The 20,456-nt window shown below is 47.1% G+C and overlaps 1 protein-coding gene across 1 annotated transcript in view; it reads right to left on the minus strand.

Annotated features, from left to right (window-relative positions):
- Nucleotides 1–20,456, minus strand: part of LOC142257844 (putative N-acetylated-alpha-linked acidic dipeptidase) — a 193,230-nt gene that overhangs the window by 128,046 nt on the left and 44,728 nt on the right. The window contains exons 3-7 of the mRNA XM_075330092.1: nt 16,640–16,928; nt 11,918–12,043; nt 11,646–11,829; nt 7,416–7,506; nt 2,381–2,476 (exon numbers count right to left, since the gene is read on the minus strand). Coding sequence (XP_075186207.1) covers nt 2,381–2,476; nt 7,416–7,506; nt 11,646–11,829; nt 11,918–12,043; nt 16,640–16,928 — 786 coding nt within the window. The remainder of the gene's footprint in view (nt 1–2,380; nt 2,477–7,415; nt 7,507–11,645; nt 11,830–11,917; nt 12,044–16,639; nt 16,929–20,456) is intronic.

The following is a 20,456-nucleotide window of genomic DNA, read 5'->3' on the forward strand; positions in this document are numbered from 1 at the left end:
CTTTCAGCTCGTTCTCGGCTCCTTATTAAATATGTGTTCACCGCAGGTGAACACATATTTAAGATTATAGTAATGCCAAAAAAGCCCCGCCCACCAACTGCTAAGCCCCACCCACTTACAAGCGCCCAATTAGATTGCTGAGTAGGTGGAGTTTAGACGTGGGTGGGCGGGGTTTTGAAGGCGAAAAGAGCCGTTTAGATATTTTAGCGGCTCACAGTGGTGATCCGGCTCCTGTTGTTCACAGCAGGGAGCCGGATCTTTGTGTCGGATCGTTCGCGACCGACACATCACTACCGAAGTGGACCGGGAGAGGGTAGTGGCCCCCCCGGTGCCAGCTGTCGGGACCCTGTTCAGACCTGTGCACGGAGCAGACACAGATCGCAGGCAGGAGAACAACACCTGATTTACACACACGGGTGTGGGACCCGTCCTCACAGCAGCCGTGGGCACCAGTTACCAGCAATTTGGTTTACAAAGGACTCTGAGTATTTCTTCCATCTGCGTTCCTGACCCTCCACATCAATCCAGCTTCATCCAGCACTACGATAACCGAACTGTGAGTGTACTACTCCCTGCAATCCCTGCCACCACCACAACTCCCAATTGGGTCCCGGGACTTGCTGCCCCATACCATCAGTCCTGGGCATGGTCCCCAGAGGCAGCGACAGTGCCACCACCTTGTCACCGCAACCCACGGGTGGCGTCACGGACAATTTCCCCTACTTAATCCCCCTTTTATTGTGGAGCCTGGGATCACAGACCGGGTCACGCCACCGTACACCTACAAAAGTGACCCCTTGGTCGGGATCTGAGTACCCCTTATCCCTGGGTGACACCAAAGCATAATACACAACGATTCCGGCAACGTCAGAGGCATATCATTGACCATAGTTTACATACATAATTGACAAATGAACTGCAAAAACGCCACAGCTGAGCTCGGAAATGAGACACAAACAGGACCGCTGACAGGGAAAAATGACTTAAATAACACTTTGCGTCCGCCTTATAAACCACGGCGGACAAATCTGAACGCAGTTGTGAACACCAATCATAGCGGGGGCGTGAAACCTTGCGTGTAAAGACACGGCCGCGTCGCAGATGACGTACGCACCATCGATCTTGTTCATCGTTGGCAGGGTGTCACACGTATCAATCAGTCTGCTGCGTATGACAAGTCGAACAATATTTAGAAAATGAACGACGTGTATGCGATCAACGATTTTCGCAACTTTTGCGATCGTTTAGGGTCACTCGTAGGTGTCGCACGCAACGAAGTCGCGAACAAGGCCGGATGTGCGTCACGGAAACCGTGACCCCGACGACATATCTTCCGATAAATTGACGCGTGTAACGTGCCCCTTTCTCTCAAATATTGTTCACAAATTTTGTCTAAATCGATTCACCTCTTTCATGTAAAACAAACCCTGGAAGCAGATTCTCAGGGAGATCTATGTCCGATTTTACATTTCAGAAAAATATGGCTTTCTCTGGAATAAAAGAGTGGATCATAAATATCAAGATATCATTTTATTCAGCTTCCTATGACTTGCATGCCCATACAGATAGCGTAGAATATTTGATTCCCCCCCCCAACTCACTACAATGGTTGTCCTGAAATGAAAGCTGATGATGTAGTCACACTCAGCTCTGCTGTATTCTTTACCCGGACACTGACTGCCCTCAGATGAAAGGTGTCTGTAATCCCACTCCTCTCTAATTCGCTCCTGGCACTTTGTAGTAGCACACAATTCTGCAGTAAAATTAGTGAAGAGAGCAGTCTGTCTGCCATTGCATGTCTCACACAGAAAACTGCACTAAAGTGTGGATGTGGGGTTTTTTTTCCCCCCTGTATGTTGCTGCCTGTTTATAATTGGTTAACTCCATGCAGGGGAAGAAGTACACGCCCACATTAATAAATCTCTGATAAGTTCTAATTTTTACAAGCGAATATCTCCTCAATGGAGAGGAGAAATGTAAAAAATAAAGTTTTATTCAACTCTGCAGCCATTGTTTAATGATGTGGTGAGTTTATCATGCTCAACCTGGTGAAAGGAGCTGACATTAAACAATAGACTAAATTAAGCTGCAAAAAAACCTTTGATACACCTAACATATTAAAGAAGTTGTCTCTGTATAGACATTGATGGCAATTGCTAGACTATGTGACCCTCGTCGGTTATGTTAGAAAGGTTCTACAAAAGTCTAGGGGAGTTCACGCCCCACTGATAAATGTAACTTTATTTTTTTCATAATTTGAGCAAAATGTCAGCATATTGCTGTGATATTAAGGAATTTCCTGCAAAAAAAGGTAAATTGGCCATTTCATGGCACAGATCATTCTTGGTGGCACTGCTAGGTGTCTTTCTAAAAATGTTACCTTTTTTCATACGGAGAAGCAAACCCTGGTCCAACTCTGTATGTGATGTTCAACCTGCCTTTCCACTTGTTTGGCACCTCCATTCCTGACATCTTGCTGGGAAATATAAATATAAGCCAAAGTAAATTATTACAATACATAGTAGTCCTTGTGCATAAAGACTCTTCAGAAAAAAAATTCAGGATTGCCCAGCATACTTTTCTAATCTTGGTTGACTTGCCAGAAGTAGACTGGGGACTGGTTTCCTTTTAAGTCCCATAAAATGCCTTTTTAAAATGTATGATTGGAAAATAATCAGATATAGATATGAAGTTTGTCATTCTTGGTCACTAAATTTTAATAGGAAATAACATGGTGTGAAGTGGGCAATGCAGTTTTTGGCTGCAGAGGTTCTACTTGTGAAACACATTGATGGCACACTGCAGAAAAAGGCAGAGTACACCCCATAGTCATTCATAGTGATGCGTGTAATCACAGGCCTGATGATAGACATAAAAACATATAGAATGATGAGCAAAAAGGTAACAATGTTTTGAACTTTTGACCTTCAGCCTCCATGTCTCACCATCTACTACAGGATTGAGCAAAGATTACCTTCATTTTATAGACCATTAACTTGGCTTCTCATACATAAATATGATTTGCAATTAGTTAGCATATGATTAGTTATGCAGATTCTTGTCATGTCACTGCATTGTTACTGTTTTGCTCCTGGTGTTTTGAAAAATCCTTTACTTCTGTATACTACAAATTATAACTTGTTCTCACATTCACTAATAGCTCAGTGTGTTATTAAATTGATTTCCAAGCAAAAGGTCACTGGTTCAAATTGATGAGCAGCCATGAAGAGGATTTTCCAATAAAACAGAAACCGCATCATCCAGTTCATTAATAGCAGTCACTCGGCCAAGCAAATTGACAAACTGTATCATGCGAGTGCCATGACAGTTGGAAGAATATGAAATGAAGTTCATCCATCCATTCAAAAGCAAAGACGTGACGTCCATACAAAATATTGGTCAACAAGTCGGCTCATCACAAGGTCTTTAAGTTCTGGCACAACAAACACGGCAATGAGACCACAAACGGCCATGCTAGCACTGTGCGACGCACGTTACACAAGTCTAGAATGGTGGGCCAAAAAAGGTGAAGAAACCTCAACTTCAGTATGGTCATAAGAAGCGTCGGCTCCAGTTTGCAAAAAAGTAGAAAAAGTGGACAGTAGAAGATTGGAAATGGGTGATTTGGAATGATGAGACACAAGTCAATAGACTAGGCTGTGATGGGTATAAATAGGTCTGGAAGAAACAAAGTAAAAAGGGGCTAATGGATCAAGAAATTGAAGTAACTCTCAAGTTCGGTGTAGGAAGCCTGATGATATAGGGTTGCATCACAGTCAAAGGCATTGGATACTTGACCAGGATCGATGGTGATCTCAATGCTGAGCTATATGTGAGTATCCTACAAGACAAGTTACTTCATGCATTTGAGAACTATGGGTATGAAAAGGATGACAGCATGTTCCAACAGTACAATGACAAGAAGCATGGGTCAAGATCGGAGAAGAAATAGTTCAATAACAATGAAGTAGATATGCTGGATTGTCCCCACAGTCCCCAGGCCTCAACCCAATCAAACACTTGTAGGCAGAGTTATATAAAAAGCTGTATACAGATCCAAGTGAGGCAACCAGTATACGCCAACACTGGGAACGTGTAGAAGATTTTGGTCAAGACGTGCTGGAATCTGATCGAGAGCACAGAAGGATTCAGGCAGTGCTGAAAGTCAAGGGTAGATTTACAAAATAATAAAAATGTAAATTTAGTTCTTTAGGAGTGGAGCAAAACAGTAACAGTGCAGTGACATGACAAGAATTTGCATAACTAGTCATATGGTAAATCGGTGCAAGTCAAATTTATGTATGAGATAGCCAAGATGATTGTTTATAAAATGAAGGTCGTCTCGCGATCAAAGCTGTAGTGTATGATGAGATATGGATCATAAAAGTCAAACGTTCAAAAACCCTTTGCTCATAAGTGTGTGTGTATGTGTATATATATATATATACTAGAAGGTGGCCCGATTCTACGCATCGGGTATTCTAGAATTTACGTATTGTGTAGTTAATGTATGATTTTTGTATATATATATATAAATGTTGTTGTCTGTAGTTACCAAGTGTTTGTGTAGGGGCTGTACATGTTCTGGGTGTTGTCTGGGTGTGGCGGGGGGTGAGAGCGGTGTTGTATGTGTGTTGCGTTGTTTGTGGAGCGCTGTGTGTCTGTAGCGTTGTGTGTGTGTGTGTGTTGCGCGGTTTGTGTGGGTGTGGTGTGTTTTGGGGGGAGGTATGTTTTGTGCAATGTGTGTGTGTTGCATGGTATGTGCGTATATTTATGTATGCCGTGGTGTTTGTGTGTTGGGTGTTGTGTGTGTGCAGCATTATCTGTGTGTGTGGGTGTCTGTGTAGGGCGGTGTTTGTGGTTCCCAGTGTGTGTGTGGTGTGTTGTGTGTGTGTGTTGGGGGGAGGTGTGCACCTCCCATCGTGCTCCATCCCCCATGCTGCGCACCCCCCATCGTGCTCCATCCGCCATGCTGCGCACTCCCAAACGTGCTCCATCCGCCATGCTGCGCACTCCCAAACGTGGTCCATCCGCCATGCTGCGCACTCCCAAACTTGCTCCATCCGCCATGCTGCGCACTCCCAAACTTGCTCCATCCGCCATGCTGCGCACTCCCAAACGTGCTCCATCCACCATGCTGCGCACTCCCAAACGTGCTCCATCCGCCATGCTTCGCACTCCCAAACGTGCTCCATCCGCCATGCTGCGCACTCCCAAATATGGTCCATCCGCCATGCTGCGCACTCCCAAACGTGCTCCATCCGCCATGCTGCGCACTCCCAAACGTGCTCCATCCGCCATGCTGCGCACTCCCAAACGTGCTACATCCGCCATGCTGCGCACTCCCAAACGTGGTCCATCCGCCATGCTGCGCACTCCCAAACGTGCTCCATCCGCCATGCTGCGCACTCCCAAACGTGCTCCATCCGCCATGCTGCGCACTCCCAAACGTGCTCCATCCGCCATGCTGCGCACTCCCAAACGTGGTCCATCTGCCATGCTGCGCACTCCCAAACGTGCTCCATCCGCCATGCTGCGCACTCCCAAACGTGCTCCATCCGCCATGCTGCGCACTCCCAAACGTGCTCCATCCGCCATGCTGCGCACTCCCAAACGTGCTCCATCCGCCATGCTGTGCACTCCCAAACGTGCTCCATCCGCCATGCTGCGCACTCCCAAACGTGCTCCATCCCCCATGCTGCGCACTCCCCATCGTGCTCCATCCCCCATGCTGCGCACCCCCCATCGTGCTCCATCCCCCATGCTGCACCAGCATCAGCCTCTCTGCCCCCAGCGTCAGCCTCTCTCCTCCCAGCATCAGCCTCTCTCCTCCCAGCATCAGCCTCTCTCCTCCCAGCATCAGCCTCTCTCCTCCCAGCATCAGCCTCTCTGTCCCCAGCATCAGCCTCTCTGTCCCCAGCATCAGCCTCTCTCCTCCCAGCCTCAGCCTCCCCCAGCATCAGCCTCTCTTCTCTCAGCCTCTCCCCTCCCAGCCTCCCTCCTCCCAGCCTCCCCCAGCATCAGCCTCCCCCTCCCAGCCTCCCCCAGCATCAGCCTCTCGCCTCCCCCAGCATCAGCCTCTCGCCTCCCCCAGCATCAGCCTCTCTCCTCCCAGCCTCCCCCAGCATCAGCCTCTCTCCTCCCAGCCTCCTCCAGCATCAGCCTCTCTCCTCTCAGCCTCCCATAGCATCAGCCTACACCCTCCCAGCCTCCCCCAGCATCAGCCTACCCCAGCATCAGCCTACACCCCCCCAGCCTCCCCCAGCATCAGCCTCCCCCAGCATCAGCCTACCCCAGCATCAGCCTACCCCAGCATCAGCCTACACCCTCCCAGCCTCCCCCAGCATCAGCCTACCCCAGCATCAGCCTACCCCAGCATCAGCCTCTCTCCTCCCAGCCTCCCCCAGCATCAGCCTCCCCCTCCCAGCCTTCCCCAGGATCAGCCTCTCTCCTCCCAGCCTCCCCCAGCACGCCGTGCTCCTCTGCCGACACTCACAGATCCGATCGCATACACTCACACACACACACACTCACACATCAGAACACACTCACACATATCCGATCGCATACATTCACACACACACTGACGATATCGCACATACGCACTCACACTCACAACATCCGGAGATACCACATGCTTCTGGCCATGTGATCCTCCGGCAGGTCCTGGAAGGTCACTCCACAGGATCGCCGCAGAGAAGCAAGCGATATCCCAGGATGTTGTGAGTGTGTGGATGCGATGTGATGTGTGTGTGAGAGTGAGTGTGATCTGATGTGTGTGTGTGTGTGTGTTGTTATGTGTGTGCGTGTGTATGTTCCGCCGCTGCAGGACCTTGATGCGCTGGTAACTATGCTACCATGGTTACCAGCGTATCCCGTCCCCCGCTCGCTTGGGAGCCCACACCAGCATACGGCGGCAACCCCAGCAATGCGAGGGTATGTGTCGGCTGGGTTGGCGGCGTACGCTAATGTGGGCTCCCGGGGGTACAGTACTCACCTGGGAGTCGTGGCTCCGTGTCGGTTCGGGGAATGCGTGCAGGGGGCGGGGCCAGAGCGAGCGTGCATTGCGTGAGGGGGGCGGGGCGTGGCAGAGTTGCCAATGCGTGCAGGGTGCCGGGGCGAGAGGCCAATCCGTGTGGGGGCGGAGCCTGGGCGAGCGGCCGGCCAATCCGTGTGCGGGCGGAGCTTGGGCGAGCGGCCAATCCGTGCGGGGGGGCGGGGCCATGGCGAGCTCAGCAGCCAATCAGCTTTGTGTCACCGTAAGTAAGGACACAATTTTGGAGCAAGACAGACAGACAGACAGACAGAATAAGGCAATTTATATATATATATATATATATATATATATATATATATATATATATATATATATAAAATTTACGGTTTCCATAACTAGACATATCCTTTTGGAATACCTGAGATATTTCACAGCATTATTGTAACCAATTGGTGTCACTGGAATTTTGGGTAGGTTCATGTTCTTTTGGTCCAAGAAAAATGCAGAATCTAAAAGGAAAAATTTTATATACTTTTATTTATAATGGAAGTTTATAAACTATGTGAATATAAAGATTTTACATTCATAAAGAATTAAAGAGAAGCTGTCACTAGCTGCAAGGACAGTATAAATCTTACTAAGTGATTATAGCCAACTAGGTTTTAAGCTGAAACTCTGAGGATTATAGGGAGAGACCTGACTTGTCAGACGAGGCCTCTGACACCGGCTTCTACTCACCCAGGCAGAGATGATTATTTCCCCACTTGAAGAAAATCACTGGACACAATGGTGATGCTAATTTTGACAGCAGGAGAACACTAAGCCTAGTGATTGGCTGCAGCAGTGAGGTCAACCTGACATCACTGCTGCAGTCAAGTCAACGAAGACTGGAAGCAACAGCAGAGAGCCGGCACGGGAGCGGCACTGAGGAAGTACAGATGTTCCTTGTTATCTTTATTCAGAGGAATCCAAATAATAATTAAAAAAAAAACCTTAAAACACAAAACCTCATGAAGGAGTGACGTCTGGGGGTTTGGAGCAATATCACCAGAAAATTTTGCACTAACCACAGCACACAGCTCCCTTTAGCTGGGTGTATTAGGGTTTAATTTTTTAAGTAACTCTACTGTACACCAGGTAACAACAAGAATCTTAAGTTGCTTTTCTTTGTGCAGCAAGTTATTAAATGCTTGGGACCACATCAGTGATTTTTCTGTACTATTTCTCATAACGTATCATGTACCGGTGTTCTTTTGAGGACCAAGGTGAGGTAAAGCTGTTTAACAGGTTATAAATATTAGATTCAGGTCTTTGATCCTTGTATGTCTAATATACAGTATAATCGCTTTCAAATACTAATATATTTTTTGTAGCCATATCTTGCCACAATGAATACAGGATAACTCTCCTTAAGGTGCTCAAATGATAGAATTTGACATCTCAGTGCTTCAATCAGATCCCTAAAGTCAAAGAAATCAAGTAAACCATGGCTACTACATCCCCAGAGGTCAAATATCTGGGCAATTTAGCTTAAAAAAAGGGAGTCAGCACGGAACAATTGGAAGATAGTTGAAAACGAACTGTATGTTTATGTAGAGTGGCGCGGGACGGAAATCGAGGGGAAGAGTTTGACTCCAGATGTCTCGGCATGCTACATGAAATACCTAGTCCTGGTTGGGTGTTTGGACTTGTGCTGTGCGGGCTTAGAACCAATGTAGGCCACATACTGCAGCGGACATCGGCTGGCCAGGACCGAATGATGACTCACACTCAAAAGGAAACCAACAGTTCTCATTAAACAACTATTCTTTACTGTAAGCAGTGGCTTCCCAGGATGCCAATGCAGTTGAAAGCAATGATGAAAGATCATCATTCTCCCTCGGCATTTGATATCACAGTGCAGCGAGCGTGATGGCGTCACTACAACTAGTGGGGGCCATTATACAGTGTGAAGAGGTGTGGGGGCCATTATACTGTATGTATTCCTATTATACTGCATGTGTGGGGGGCTCACTGTTTATTGATCATATTGTAAATAGGTCACCACAATTTGCCGGTAGTTGAGGGTGGTACAGTAGGGTCATCATACTGTGTGTTTGGAGGATACTGTGGAGTCATTAACTGTGGAGTATTGTGAAGTGTTTGTGGGGCACTGTTGGTGCAATGAAAAGGGATTCTAGGGGCTTAAATAGGGAGAAAATGATTTTGTAAGGTCTGCAAAGTTGAGATATGCTCTTCTGTGACCCAGATGAAAATTATATTTTTGGGAGATGGGGGGGGGGCAAATAGAATATCTGCTATGGGGCCCCATGATTTCTATGTACACAACTGACTGTACACTTCATTCACTTTCATAACTTCAAATTCCAGACAGCACATTTCTGCCGGCGTGTTATAGTCTTGCACAGCATTATCAGATACAGTTCAACTTCCCTCTGGGTTGCTTCAGCTCTTACTGGTCCTTTGAGTCTCAGCACAACCCAGTCTAGCATTACAGCACACACCTTGACGGTCAACCCTCCCTTCCTGCAGTCCCACATCCAGTCTGATTAGAGGTTCCATCATGGTGAACTTTTAGCGAGAAACCGCTTGGGTGGTTGATTACGTCCAAATGCCAGTTAAGATTAATCGGTACCTTGATGGCTAAAGAGCCTGGCCACTAGAGTCCTGTCCTACTATTTGCTTGGGCCACTCTGTTCAAGGATTGGTCTCCAGTCTTTAGTTTCAACTTTGTTTGCACCCTGTTTCTCTGGCCACACTCGAGGTTCATGTTATCTCGCTTTCTATCTCCTCTCCTCCTTCATTGCCAAAAACCATCCCCTGTATGTAACCTTCACGACCAACTGGCAATCCATCCGTCACTTTTGCTCATTAGGTCTTCACTCATTCATCTAGAATTTGCGATTTGTGTCTTCATGGGTAGGAATGTGACATCCATAGTCCACCATTCTTACTTTTATATCATATGTCTCTGAAATATTGAAATATACAATAGGGTCTAGTATAAAGTGAGGATGAACTTTAGGAGGATTGCCCCACATCAAAGATTTTGTATGGATCGGCACCAACCATATAGCTTTTCCACCTTTGTCCATTTATGACAGAACTAAAGCTTAGTCCAAAAGGCCAAATGGGTAGCATAGTAATGTGGTATGATATCAGGCAGGTCTAATCCTTTCTGTGAGTTGCATACAGTGCACTTGGAATTCCAGATAGTTATCAAGTCCTTTCTAAATTTAATCTCTTAAAGACTATTCCAGTGAATATCCCAGTTGATAATCATGGATAAAGATATTTAGGCAATGTTATCATCTTGGTTGCTGCCACAGGGCCCAGTAGTGAGATGTGTAGGATTTTTCATGTGACTGATAGAGCTGTCAAGTGCAGCTCCATTGAATGTGGTGCCTAGGGCTGAATACTGCAGAACAGCTCCTATTCTTTTGATAGGAGAGGTAGAGTAATTGAAGCCTCATTGGGGGTCTATCAGTTTTCCCCATCTTCTTCCTATTCAGGTAGCAAGGGCTGCAAATATTAAACAGTCACAGCAAAGAGCCATTTCACTGAACCTCTGCTTCCATCAGCCTCTAGCCATACCTCAATTTTTGTTGTTTTAATATTTTACCATCGGAAGTGGCATTAAACAAATATGGGATAATTAGAAACAGTGCCCTCTGACACACATTCAGCTTAAGCAAGGCAGGGACTGGGGTCAGTGGGTGCCCCTTCCACCCCAGGCGATCATCAGCTCATGGAGCGCCTACCTTTCCCCACCAGACGCCATGTCCTCACCACCTCCGTGGCTTTGCATTGCCTGCAGCAGTGTGATGAGGTCACAGAGTGATGACTTCATCACGCTGATGCACGATGACGCGCTGGCGCCCTGCTCTACTCCACTAACCTTGCTTCCGGCACATGGCTAATTTCCATGTGATGCCCTCTAAGGCCTTCACATGCAAATTAGCAATGTGTAGTAGCCATAGCGACAAAGCCAGCCCCTCTGCTGTGGCTGTGACTGGGGCATGGTGAAGAGTGGGCCCTGTCGGACCCGGGGCTTAATAATTAAGATAAGAATTACCCCGGGCCTCCCTCTTCACTGGGCCCCATACACCAGTCATGGTTGTCATGCCCTGATGGCGGCCATGTTTATAGGAGACCTTAATGGTCCATATGACATTCTATGGGTATGTGCACACGCTCCATATTTGCAGCATATAAATCTGCCAATACTGGAGGGTTGGCAGGAAAAATGCTGACTACAACGAGCATTTTTTCCCCTTGTTTTTACAGAACTTTTTTATCCTTTTTTTTTTTTTATTTATTAAAAAAAGTAATTAAAATATATTCATTTGAATGGGGGAAAAACCTTGCAGAAATGTTAAAATATTTGACATGATGCAGATTTGAAACTGCTTCAAACTTGTAAGGAAAAATTAAGCAGCATAAGCCTGTGCATGGGATTTCAGATCTTACTCACTTTCCTGATACTGTAAAACACTACACTTTTTTCCTGGAAAATTATGTAAAAAACACAACGTGTGAACATGCCTTTATCCTACAGATTATATATTGTACTTTCTTAAAGTATAAAGCATGTATTATACAGCAGTGAATTGTATCTACAGACGATTCATGATTGCACGCTCCTTACTTGTAGATGGGTAGAATGGCGTTTGGGGATCGCCATAGTTTGTAAAAAGAGTTCCTCTCTGAGTCCCCGTCCCTGGTAGCCACCAATCCAACGGGTATACTCTGTCAAGGCTGCCAACCACATAGTCTGCTGGATCGGAATATAAAATCATTCCGGCGCATCCAAATCTTTCTCCATTTTTCACCTAAATTTACAAATTAAGAAATGACGATGGATCCTAATTCTAAAAAAAAATTCGTGTTTTTTTTCTATTTTTAATTTTAGTTGCGAACCTTGTGACCTCTGAAGATTTTACCATATCTGGCAATTGCCACAGTGCCGGTTAAATTCATAGAGAGATTCCTTGTTAGGTATTGGAAGTCTTCAACTGTTCCATAGTTGACATACACAGGATCTCCCTGCAATAAAAAAAGTCTGCTCAGTACCACAGTGATCACAATTTTTAGCTGTCTAAACTGCTGGCAACAAAAATAAATATACTTCTAAATGAAAATGGCAAAATTGTGCCCAAATAACCATTTTCCCTTTCTGGTTTCATGTTGCAAGGTCTGAGGTGTGAATGGGGAGCCGGTGTGTTTCATGGTGTTATCAGTCACACACTCTCTCATACTGGTCCCTGGAAGTTCAATATGGCTCCTCCATGGCACAGAATTATCTGTGAATCTGAAAAAGGAATTGTTGCTTTACATAAAGATGGCAGAGGCTATAAGAAGATTGCCAACACAATCTGAGCTGCAACACAGTGGCCAAGACCATACAGTGGTTTAACAAGACAGGTCCCACTGAGAGAGAACAGGCCTCACTATGGTCGACCAAAGGAGTTGAGTGCACATGCTTAGCATCATATCCAGAGGTTGTCTTTTCAAAATAGACATATGAGTGCTGCCAGCATTGCTACAAAGGTTAAAGGGCGGAGGGGGGGGGGTCAACCAGGCAGTGCTCGAATCATACGCCACATACTGCATTAAATTGGTCTACATGGCTGTTCTCCTATAAGAAAGCCTCTTTTAAAGAAAATAAGCTAACAGAGAAAACAGTGTATAACAGGGTGCTGCAGACCATAAAAGGAATAATTTATTTTATTGCAAATTGGTCTCCATTGCTGTTCTTCTAGAAGAAAGCCTCTTTTAAAGAAAATGCACAAGAAGGCCCTCAACCAGTTTGCTGAAGACAAGCAGACTAAGGACATGGAAAACTGGAACCATGTCCAATGGTTTGATGAGACCAAGATCAACGTATTCGGTTCAGGTGGTGTCAAGTGTATGGCAGCAACCAGGTGAGGAGTATAAATAAAAGTGATTCTTGCCTATAGTCAGGCATGGTGGTGGGAGTGTCATGGTTTGGGGCTACATGAGTGCTGCTGGCTGGGAAGAGCTACAGTTTGAGGGAACCGCAAATGCCAATATGTATGTATGCCAATATGTCCTGCTTCAGTATGTCACACATTCTGTGACATACTGAAGCAGGACAGTATTCCAACATAATGACCCAAAACAAACCTCCAAGACCACCACTTGCTAAATAAATTTAGGGTAGAGGTGCTTTATTGGCCAAGCATGCCTCCAGACCCAAACCTTATTAGCATTTGTGAGGCATCCTCAAATGGGAGGTAGAGGAGAGCAAAGCCTCTGACATCCACCAGCTCTGTGACGCTGTGATGATGGATGGAAGAGGATCCAGTGACTCCTGTGAAGCTGTAGTGAATTCCATATCCAAGAAAGTTAAGTCAGTGCTTGAAAATACTGGTGGCCACACAATATATTCACATTTTGTTGTACTGGTGAAAATGGCCAAATTGTGCCCAAAGGTCTTGAAAGGAGGGATTAAGGGGGTTCTTTGAGAATGAGATAAAATGGTACCACTGTTCTAATTCAAACTACAGCTTGTACTAGTTAAGTGTCAGTACAGGCTGGAGACTGAAGATATACAGGTCCCGAGACCTTTGTCTCAACTGACGAGATGTATGACAGATACCTCAGTCAACTGGGAGCACGGCTATGATGTGTGAAGAAATATGTTTCTTCTTTGCGGAGCACAAATGGGGGTTATCTCCAGCTTCATCCTGTTCAATGTTTATTTGTTTCCCACTTGGGTGCAATCAGTCTCTGTGTGCTACTATAAAGCTGTGAGACTTAGGGGTGCTTCACACACAGCGAGATCGCTGCCGAAATCGCTGCTGAGTCACGCTTTTTGTGACGCAGCAGTGACCTCATTAGCGATCTCGCTGTGTGTGACACTGAGCAGCGATCTGGCCCCTGCTGCGAGATCGCTGCTCGTTACACACAGCCCTGGTTCGTTTTCTTCAAAGGCGCTCTCCCACTGTGACACACAGATCGCTGTTTGTGACAGCGAGAGAGCGACAAATGAAGCGAGCAGGGAGCAGGAGCCGGCATCTGGCAGCCTGCGGTAAGCTGTAACCAAGATAAACATCGGGTAACCAAGGTGGTTACCCGATATTTACCTTAGTTACCAGCCTCAGCAGCTCTCACGCTGCCTGTGCTGCCGGCTCCGGCTCTCTGCACATGTAGCTGCTGTACACATCGGGTTAATTAACCCGATGTGTACTGTAGCTAGGAGAGCAAGGAGCCAGCGCTCAGTGTGCGCGGCTCCCTGCTCCCTGCACACACAGCTAAGCGGTGTGCGCTGGTAACTAATGTAAACATCGGGTAACCATACCTGATGTTTACCTTAGTTACCAGTGTCCGCAGCTTCCAGACGCCGGCTCCGTGCAAGCGCAGCGTCGCTTGCACGTCGCTGCTGGCTGGGGGCTGGTCACTGGTCGCTGGTGAGATCTGCCTGTTTGACAGCTCACCAGCGACCATGTAGCGATGCAGCAGCGATCCTGACCAGGTCAGATCGCTGGTCGGATCGCTGCCGCATCGCTAAAGTGTGAAGGTACCCTTATGGAGGAGGAGGATGAAGCTGGAGATGTCCTTGCTGAGCACAACATGGGTTAAGACCTATTTCTTCATGTATCAGTAATGATTCTGTCCGACTGATGTATGTGTGATACAGCTCTTGTCATTTGAGACACAGAACGCTGTTTATCTTCAGTCTGTAGCCTGTACTGACACATCCGTAGGACGGACTGCAGTTTGAATTATATTGGGCATTCCATTTTATGCATTTTGGGCATTTCCATTCTCATTGTTGGAGAACCCCCTTTATGTTCATGGACACCTGTTAATTAACTCCTGTTTATCACTAAGAAAAAAATTTGAAAATGAAAAAAATTATATACTTTTATATTATATTTGTGACCTCTTATCTACAGCAGTGATACTTCAGGTTCAATTGCGGAATTTCAAGGGATGGTGATAACAATATTTTCTAAACATAATTGTCTTTTTCTGGTCCACATTTAGCATTCAGTGTCACAAACACTGGCAGTTGTGGACACATGTGATTGATACATGACTCTATATTGTCCAGGCAAACTGTAAAGGCTACTTTACACACTGCGATATCAGTCCCGATATCGCTAGTGTGGGTACCCGCCCCCATCTGTTGCGCGACACGGGCATATCGCTGCCCGTGCCGCACAACATCGCCCAGAGCCGTCACACATACTCACCTGTCCGGCGACGTCGCTGTGACCGGCGAACCGCCTCCTTTCTAAGGGGGCGGTCCATGCGGCGTCACAGCGACGTCACTGAAACGTCACTGAACCGCCGCCCAATAGCAGCGGAGGGGCGGAGATGAGCGGGACGTAACATCCCGCCCACCTCCTTCCTTCCTCATAGCGGCCGGGAGGCAGGTAAGGGGAGCTTCCTCGTTCCTGCGGCGTCACACGCAGCGATGTGTGCTGCCGCAGGAACGAGGAACAACCTCGTTACTGCTGCAGTAACGAGATTTGAGAATGGACCCCCATGTCGCCGATTAGCGATTTTGCACGTTTTTGCAACGATGCAAAATCGCTTATCGGTGTCACACGCAACGGCATCGCTAATGCGGCCGGATGTGCGTCACGAATTCCGTGACCCCAACGACTCCGCATTAGCGATGTCGTAGCGTGTAAAGCCCGCTTAAGTCAACCATGTCTCATTAAACTTTTACTGGGATCAACTGTTCTTGATAATTGCTGGCCCAATGATGGTCAGGCAGCAGTTTGACTTTCAATATTTTCTCTATAATTAATCTGAATGTTTGGGATAAATTCAGGTGCACCTAGAAGCTCCTGCGCCACTGTGCAAAATCTGAGACCAAACTGCCACCTATCATGTGTAATTTATTCAACTGGTTTTATTTGAGTCCTTTCCCCTTCCTTCTACTAGATATTAAAGTCTAAATACACTAAATGCAAAAATCTATATCTAGGTATTTAATCCATTTAATGGTAGGGTGAACTCTTACAAACTTCCCAAAGTTGCCTACTGCCTGATTCTAATTGGTGTCGATCGAGTTCATGCTTGAAAAATGAGATCAGACACACAGTCGGATATTCATCCTTCCTCGACCAAAGTCATCCCAGACTCTACCTGATTTATTCAAGGGCATGCCTTTATATAGCCTAGGAAAGGGGCATGGTCGGCTCTACAGTGAGCATACTTGGATGTGTCCATTGGTCAGTGGGTTGAACAATGTGTTAGTCCATGAGCTGATTGGTGGGCATCATCGTAGGTGGGTCTATGACGTCATTGGATAAATCCATGGTGATGTTGATGGGAGGGACGTCATCTAATGGATCCATGCTGATGGGAGGGTCTGTGATGTCATCGGGGGGCATCTTGGGTTCCTCTGAAAACTGACTGGCTTATGTCTAGAGAATTGATTTCATTGAACACACTTCTCACAATGCTCTATGTCCAGAGGTTAATTAAGTATTTCATCTTATGGCTCTCCTCAACAGTAGCTTCTCAATATCCTGTGAAACCCTTTGCTGGTTGCATGTGTAAATTGTAAATCAATTTCTTGAGCATTTGAGGCATCCAAATATAGTAAAATGGTATTTATTTTTATATTTTTTAAAGTACCATACTTTCTAATAATCTTACCACTATAACGCCAGGCGGTGAATAAGCATTGAAGGGATTTACTACAGAAGAATCATTCTGATCAGGACTGAGAATCTTTTCAACTTTGTCTGAGAGATCACTTTCAGTACCATCATCAGATAAGATGGCCACGTAATTGGGGTCACTTGCATTGGGGTACGAAAGAAGAACTGTGTAGTTATAGATCTTGGATCCATCCAGACTTGATTTCCAAGTGTTATGTATATACTTCATAAGGACCTCTTCATCCTGGAAACTTCCAGCTATATGAGGTCTCTTAGAAAAAAATCTGCCGAATAAAAAAAGGAAGAAAAATTAACTATTGTTAAACCTTACCTCGTTTGTAGTAACAGCAGACAAGATCATTTATTTCAACAAAGGTGCATCTCACGGTTCACATGCACCATATTCAGTTGACAGCTATCTCTCTCAACTCCCTCAATACACCAGAACATTTGCTTACTTCTGTTAGCATCTTACCTCTCCATCAAACAAAAGGATCAAGCAATTGAATTTCATCTCTTGATCCTTATTTTCCCCAACATAATCTGGGGGGAATCAAGGTCCTCACTCAAGTGAACACAAATTGGCTGATCCTGCCAAAATTGACAGTTTGGCAAACTTTTATCTAATGTGTATAGGAACCTTAAGACTTTGTATCTAGTAGTTTTGGGAACCTGGATACTATTTCATCTAAACTGCACAATGTAGAACTGCATTAAATAAATGTTGGTCCATGGAGTTGTAGTAGAAATGTGACGCCCTGGTCAAGCCAGGGGTCACAGGTCATGACACCACCACACACCCCACATTCCCTGCAGGCACACCAAGGTCAGAACACAAATCCTTGTTGCCCTCCTCCAGGGGCTGATGTTCACACCAGGGGGGTGGGCCAGGCGGTTGGCTCCGCCCACCGAGGAGTTAACAGTCCTGGAGGAGGGAAAACCAGGCAGTTTAGCTAGGGAAGTGAAGGAGTAAACAGTGGAGTGAGGAGTTGAGTTGGAGAGTAGAAGGAAGAGGTAGAGGAGCAAGTGACAGGAGTGGAAGTGAAGGAAAGTGACAGCAACTGAGCCTGAAGTTGGTCCGGGTGTGTGCCCCGGACTGAGACAGCAAGGTTGGCAGACGGCGGTGACCGTCTGCAGGAGAGGCTGATCGGAGGTTGCCGAAAGGACCGTGGACGGGTGGTGGCCCGGCGGTACCAGAGCGGTATACAAAGAGAGGCCAGCACCAGTGGCAGGGGCCTTTCGGATCCCGGCAAGGCTAGGAGTCGCCGTAATTTGCCAAATCCGTCAGTGAAGGGGACCTCCGGGTCTCCCAGCAGCAAAGTCCCGATTGAAGGCAACCGTCCAACCATGAAGGGGAGACACCGCCACCGCCAAGGCACCAGTTTCCCAGGGCCAGCGCCTGCGGGCAAGAGAGGGGCTCCTCCGGCTCATATCCAAGCTGGGGAGCGGGTTACCGGTGGGAATCCATCGCTACCAACAACCGTTTCTAGGTGCAGGGAAGAGACAGTCACCGCTAACTTGCAGGGAATATCTACACCGCAGCCGTCCGAGGGACCCGTCCAACCAGCCGTTTGTTTACCATGAACTGTGTCATCATCCTTGGGCTGAGTGAGTACCTCCGTGCTGTGCGGCACAGCGCTGCCCCTGCGTCCCTGCTCCTCCACAGGCACCACAACCCGCCTGTCCACCACTCTAACGCCCCGTCATCGGGCCCCGGGACCACCAAACCCCCTACCCACGGAGGGGCAAACCAAAATCTAGCTGCTCCATACCACCACTCCCGGGATCCCCAGACAGAGCAGCGGTGGTGTCCACACAATCACCACAACCGTGGGTGGCGTCATGGACATTAATCAAATCCCCCACCAACAAATCACCCCTTTCACTCACGGGCGAGGAGCGCTGCTCAAGTCCCCAGGATCCGGCCCATCGCTCGAGCCACCGAGCAGCAGCAGCAGCTGCAGAGCAGCGGCGGCCGGACCCGAGCAGTGGGAGAGCGCAGCGTTGACACCCTCCTCCCCGCCCGCGACAGAAACCCTTGCCAAAACAATGGATTAATATATGTATAACTGATGGGCTTGTAGGGTGTCACGTGGTCGTGGGTGAGGGATTGACTCTGGAGGCCCCGCATGCTACATGGAAGAAGTAGTCCTGGCTGGGTGTGTGGACTTGTCGTGTAGGCAGGGAACAGGAGCAGGCCACATACTGTTGCTGATGTCAGCTCGCCGGGTCCGGATGATGACTTGTAAAGACAGTTCATTCCAAACAACACTTCACTCAACTTTTAAAGGGAACGAACCATCAGGGTTTTCATGTGTAAAGTAAAGCCAGTGCTATACTGGCACTAGGAGGCTAAATGTAACCATACTTTTTGTTCGGAGATTGGATGTTTTATTTCAGAAATATGTGTAAGTAAAGTTCCAGCAATGCACTGCTCTTTGATTGACAGGTGCAACAGGAAAAGAATATGTGGGCCATGTCTTGCTATCTAGTTCTGCCCATTTCTGTCTGGCCTGTGCTGTAATTAACGTCTATGACAGCGACATTAGGAAAAAGGCCAGGCAGACAGACAGAGGGGCGGGAATAGATAGCAAGACCTGACCCACATATTCCCTTCTTGTTGCGCCTGTCAATCAAATAGTAGTGCATTGCTGGAACTTTACTTGCACATATATCTGAAATAAACATCCAATCTCAGAACACAAGCTATGCTTACATTCAGCATCCTAGCGCCAGTATAGCACTAGCTTTACTTTATACATGAAAATCCTGCTCATTGGTTCTCTTTAATAGTCTGCAAAAATGTTACACTCCAGATAGCAGGCACATATCTTCCAACACATTACAGTTCTACAAGGCCATATCCAGGCACAATCCTAGTTCCAGCTGGGTTGCTTCAGATCTTATTGGCCCTGTGAGTTCCAGTCCAACATTACAGCACAACATATGATTGTCACTTTCATGGTTGGTCTCCTTACAGGAGTGAGATCAGGAGTCTCATCACTATGATCAGAGAAGAGCCATGTGCTCTCAGATGCTCGAGGAGAGTCCGTTGGGATAAGCCAACATCACTCACACACCAGTTAGAATTAAGTGGCCTGGTCAGTAGAGTCCTGTCCACTAGCTCCAATTGTCTGAGGCCTTTCTGTTCGAGCACAAACCTCAAAAGTTAACTATCTCGTCTCCGGTCTCCTTTCTTCTCTTTGTTGACACAAACTACCCATTGATTGCGACCTTCATGACTAACAGACTTTCAGTCCATAACTACTGCTCACTAGATCTTCACTTATGTAGTGCCCCTGAGCCACTCAGGGCACTACTAGGAACTGCATCCTCACGGGGATGCAGGACCTACCCCCAGGGACCTGGAACACCAGTGCCAGCAACACCTAGACACACCAAAATCCTAGTTACCACTCCACACCAGGGATAATTGGCTAGTCAGACACAAGGGGATGGCCACTTAGAGGGCGGAGCCAGACCGGAAGAATAGACAACCTGGTGGGAGGGGACAGCAGTCCGTTCAGTAGTAGTGAGTGGAAATGGAAAGACGTGCCTAGAGCTGGGTCGTGTAACGGTGGCCCCGGGGGCACAGGAGAGTGGTCGCCAGGACAGGTACACCCGAGTACCGCTAGGACCAGAGAACCGAAGGGGCACAGGGCCCTAGGTTAGGTGACAGTTTCAGATGGCCTGGCAAATACCTGCACAGTGAGGGGACCTTCACAGACCTCACTGACCCACAGATCCGGGGGCACCAGCAGTAAAGCAAGGATCAGGGTTCGGGACATAGACCAGCCCTACAGAGTCCACAC

Source organism: Anomaloglossus baeobatrachus, chromosome 12 (genome assembly GCF_048569485.1).
Source record: "Anomaloglossus baeobatrachus isolate aAnoBae1 chromosome 12, aAnoBae1.hap1, whole genome shotgun sequence".
Classification (NCBI taxonomy): Eukaryota; Metazoa; Chordata; class Amphibia; order Anura; family Aromobatidae; genus Anomaloglossus; species Anomaloglossus baeobatrachus.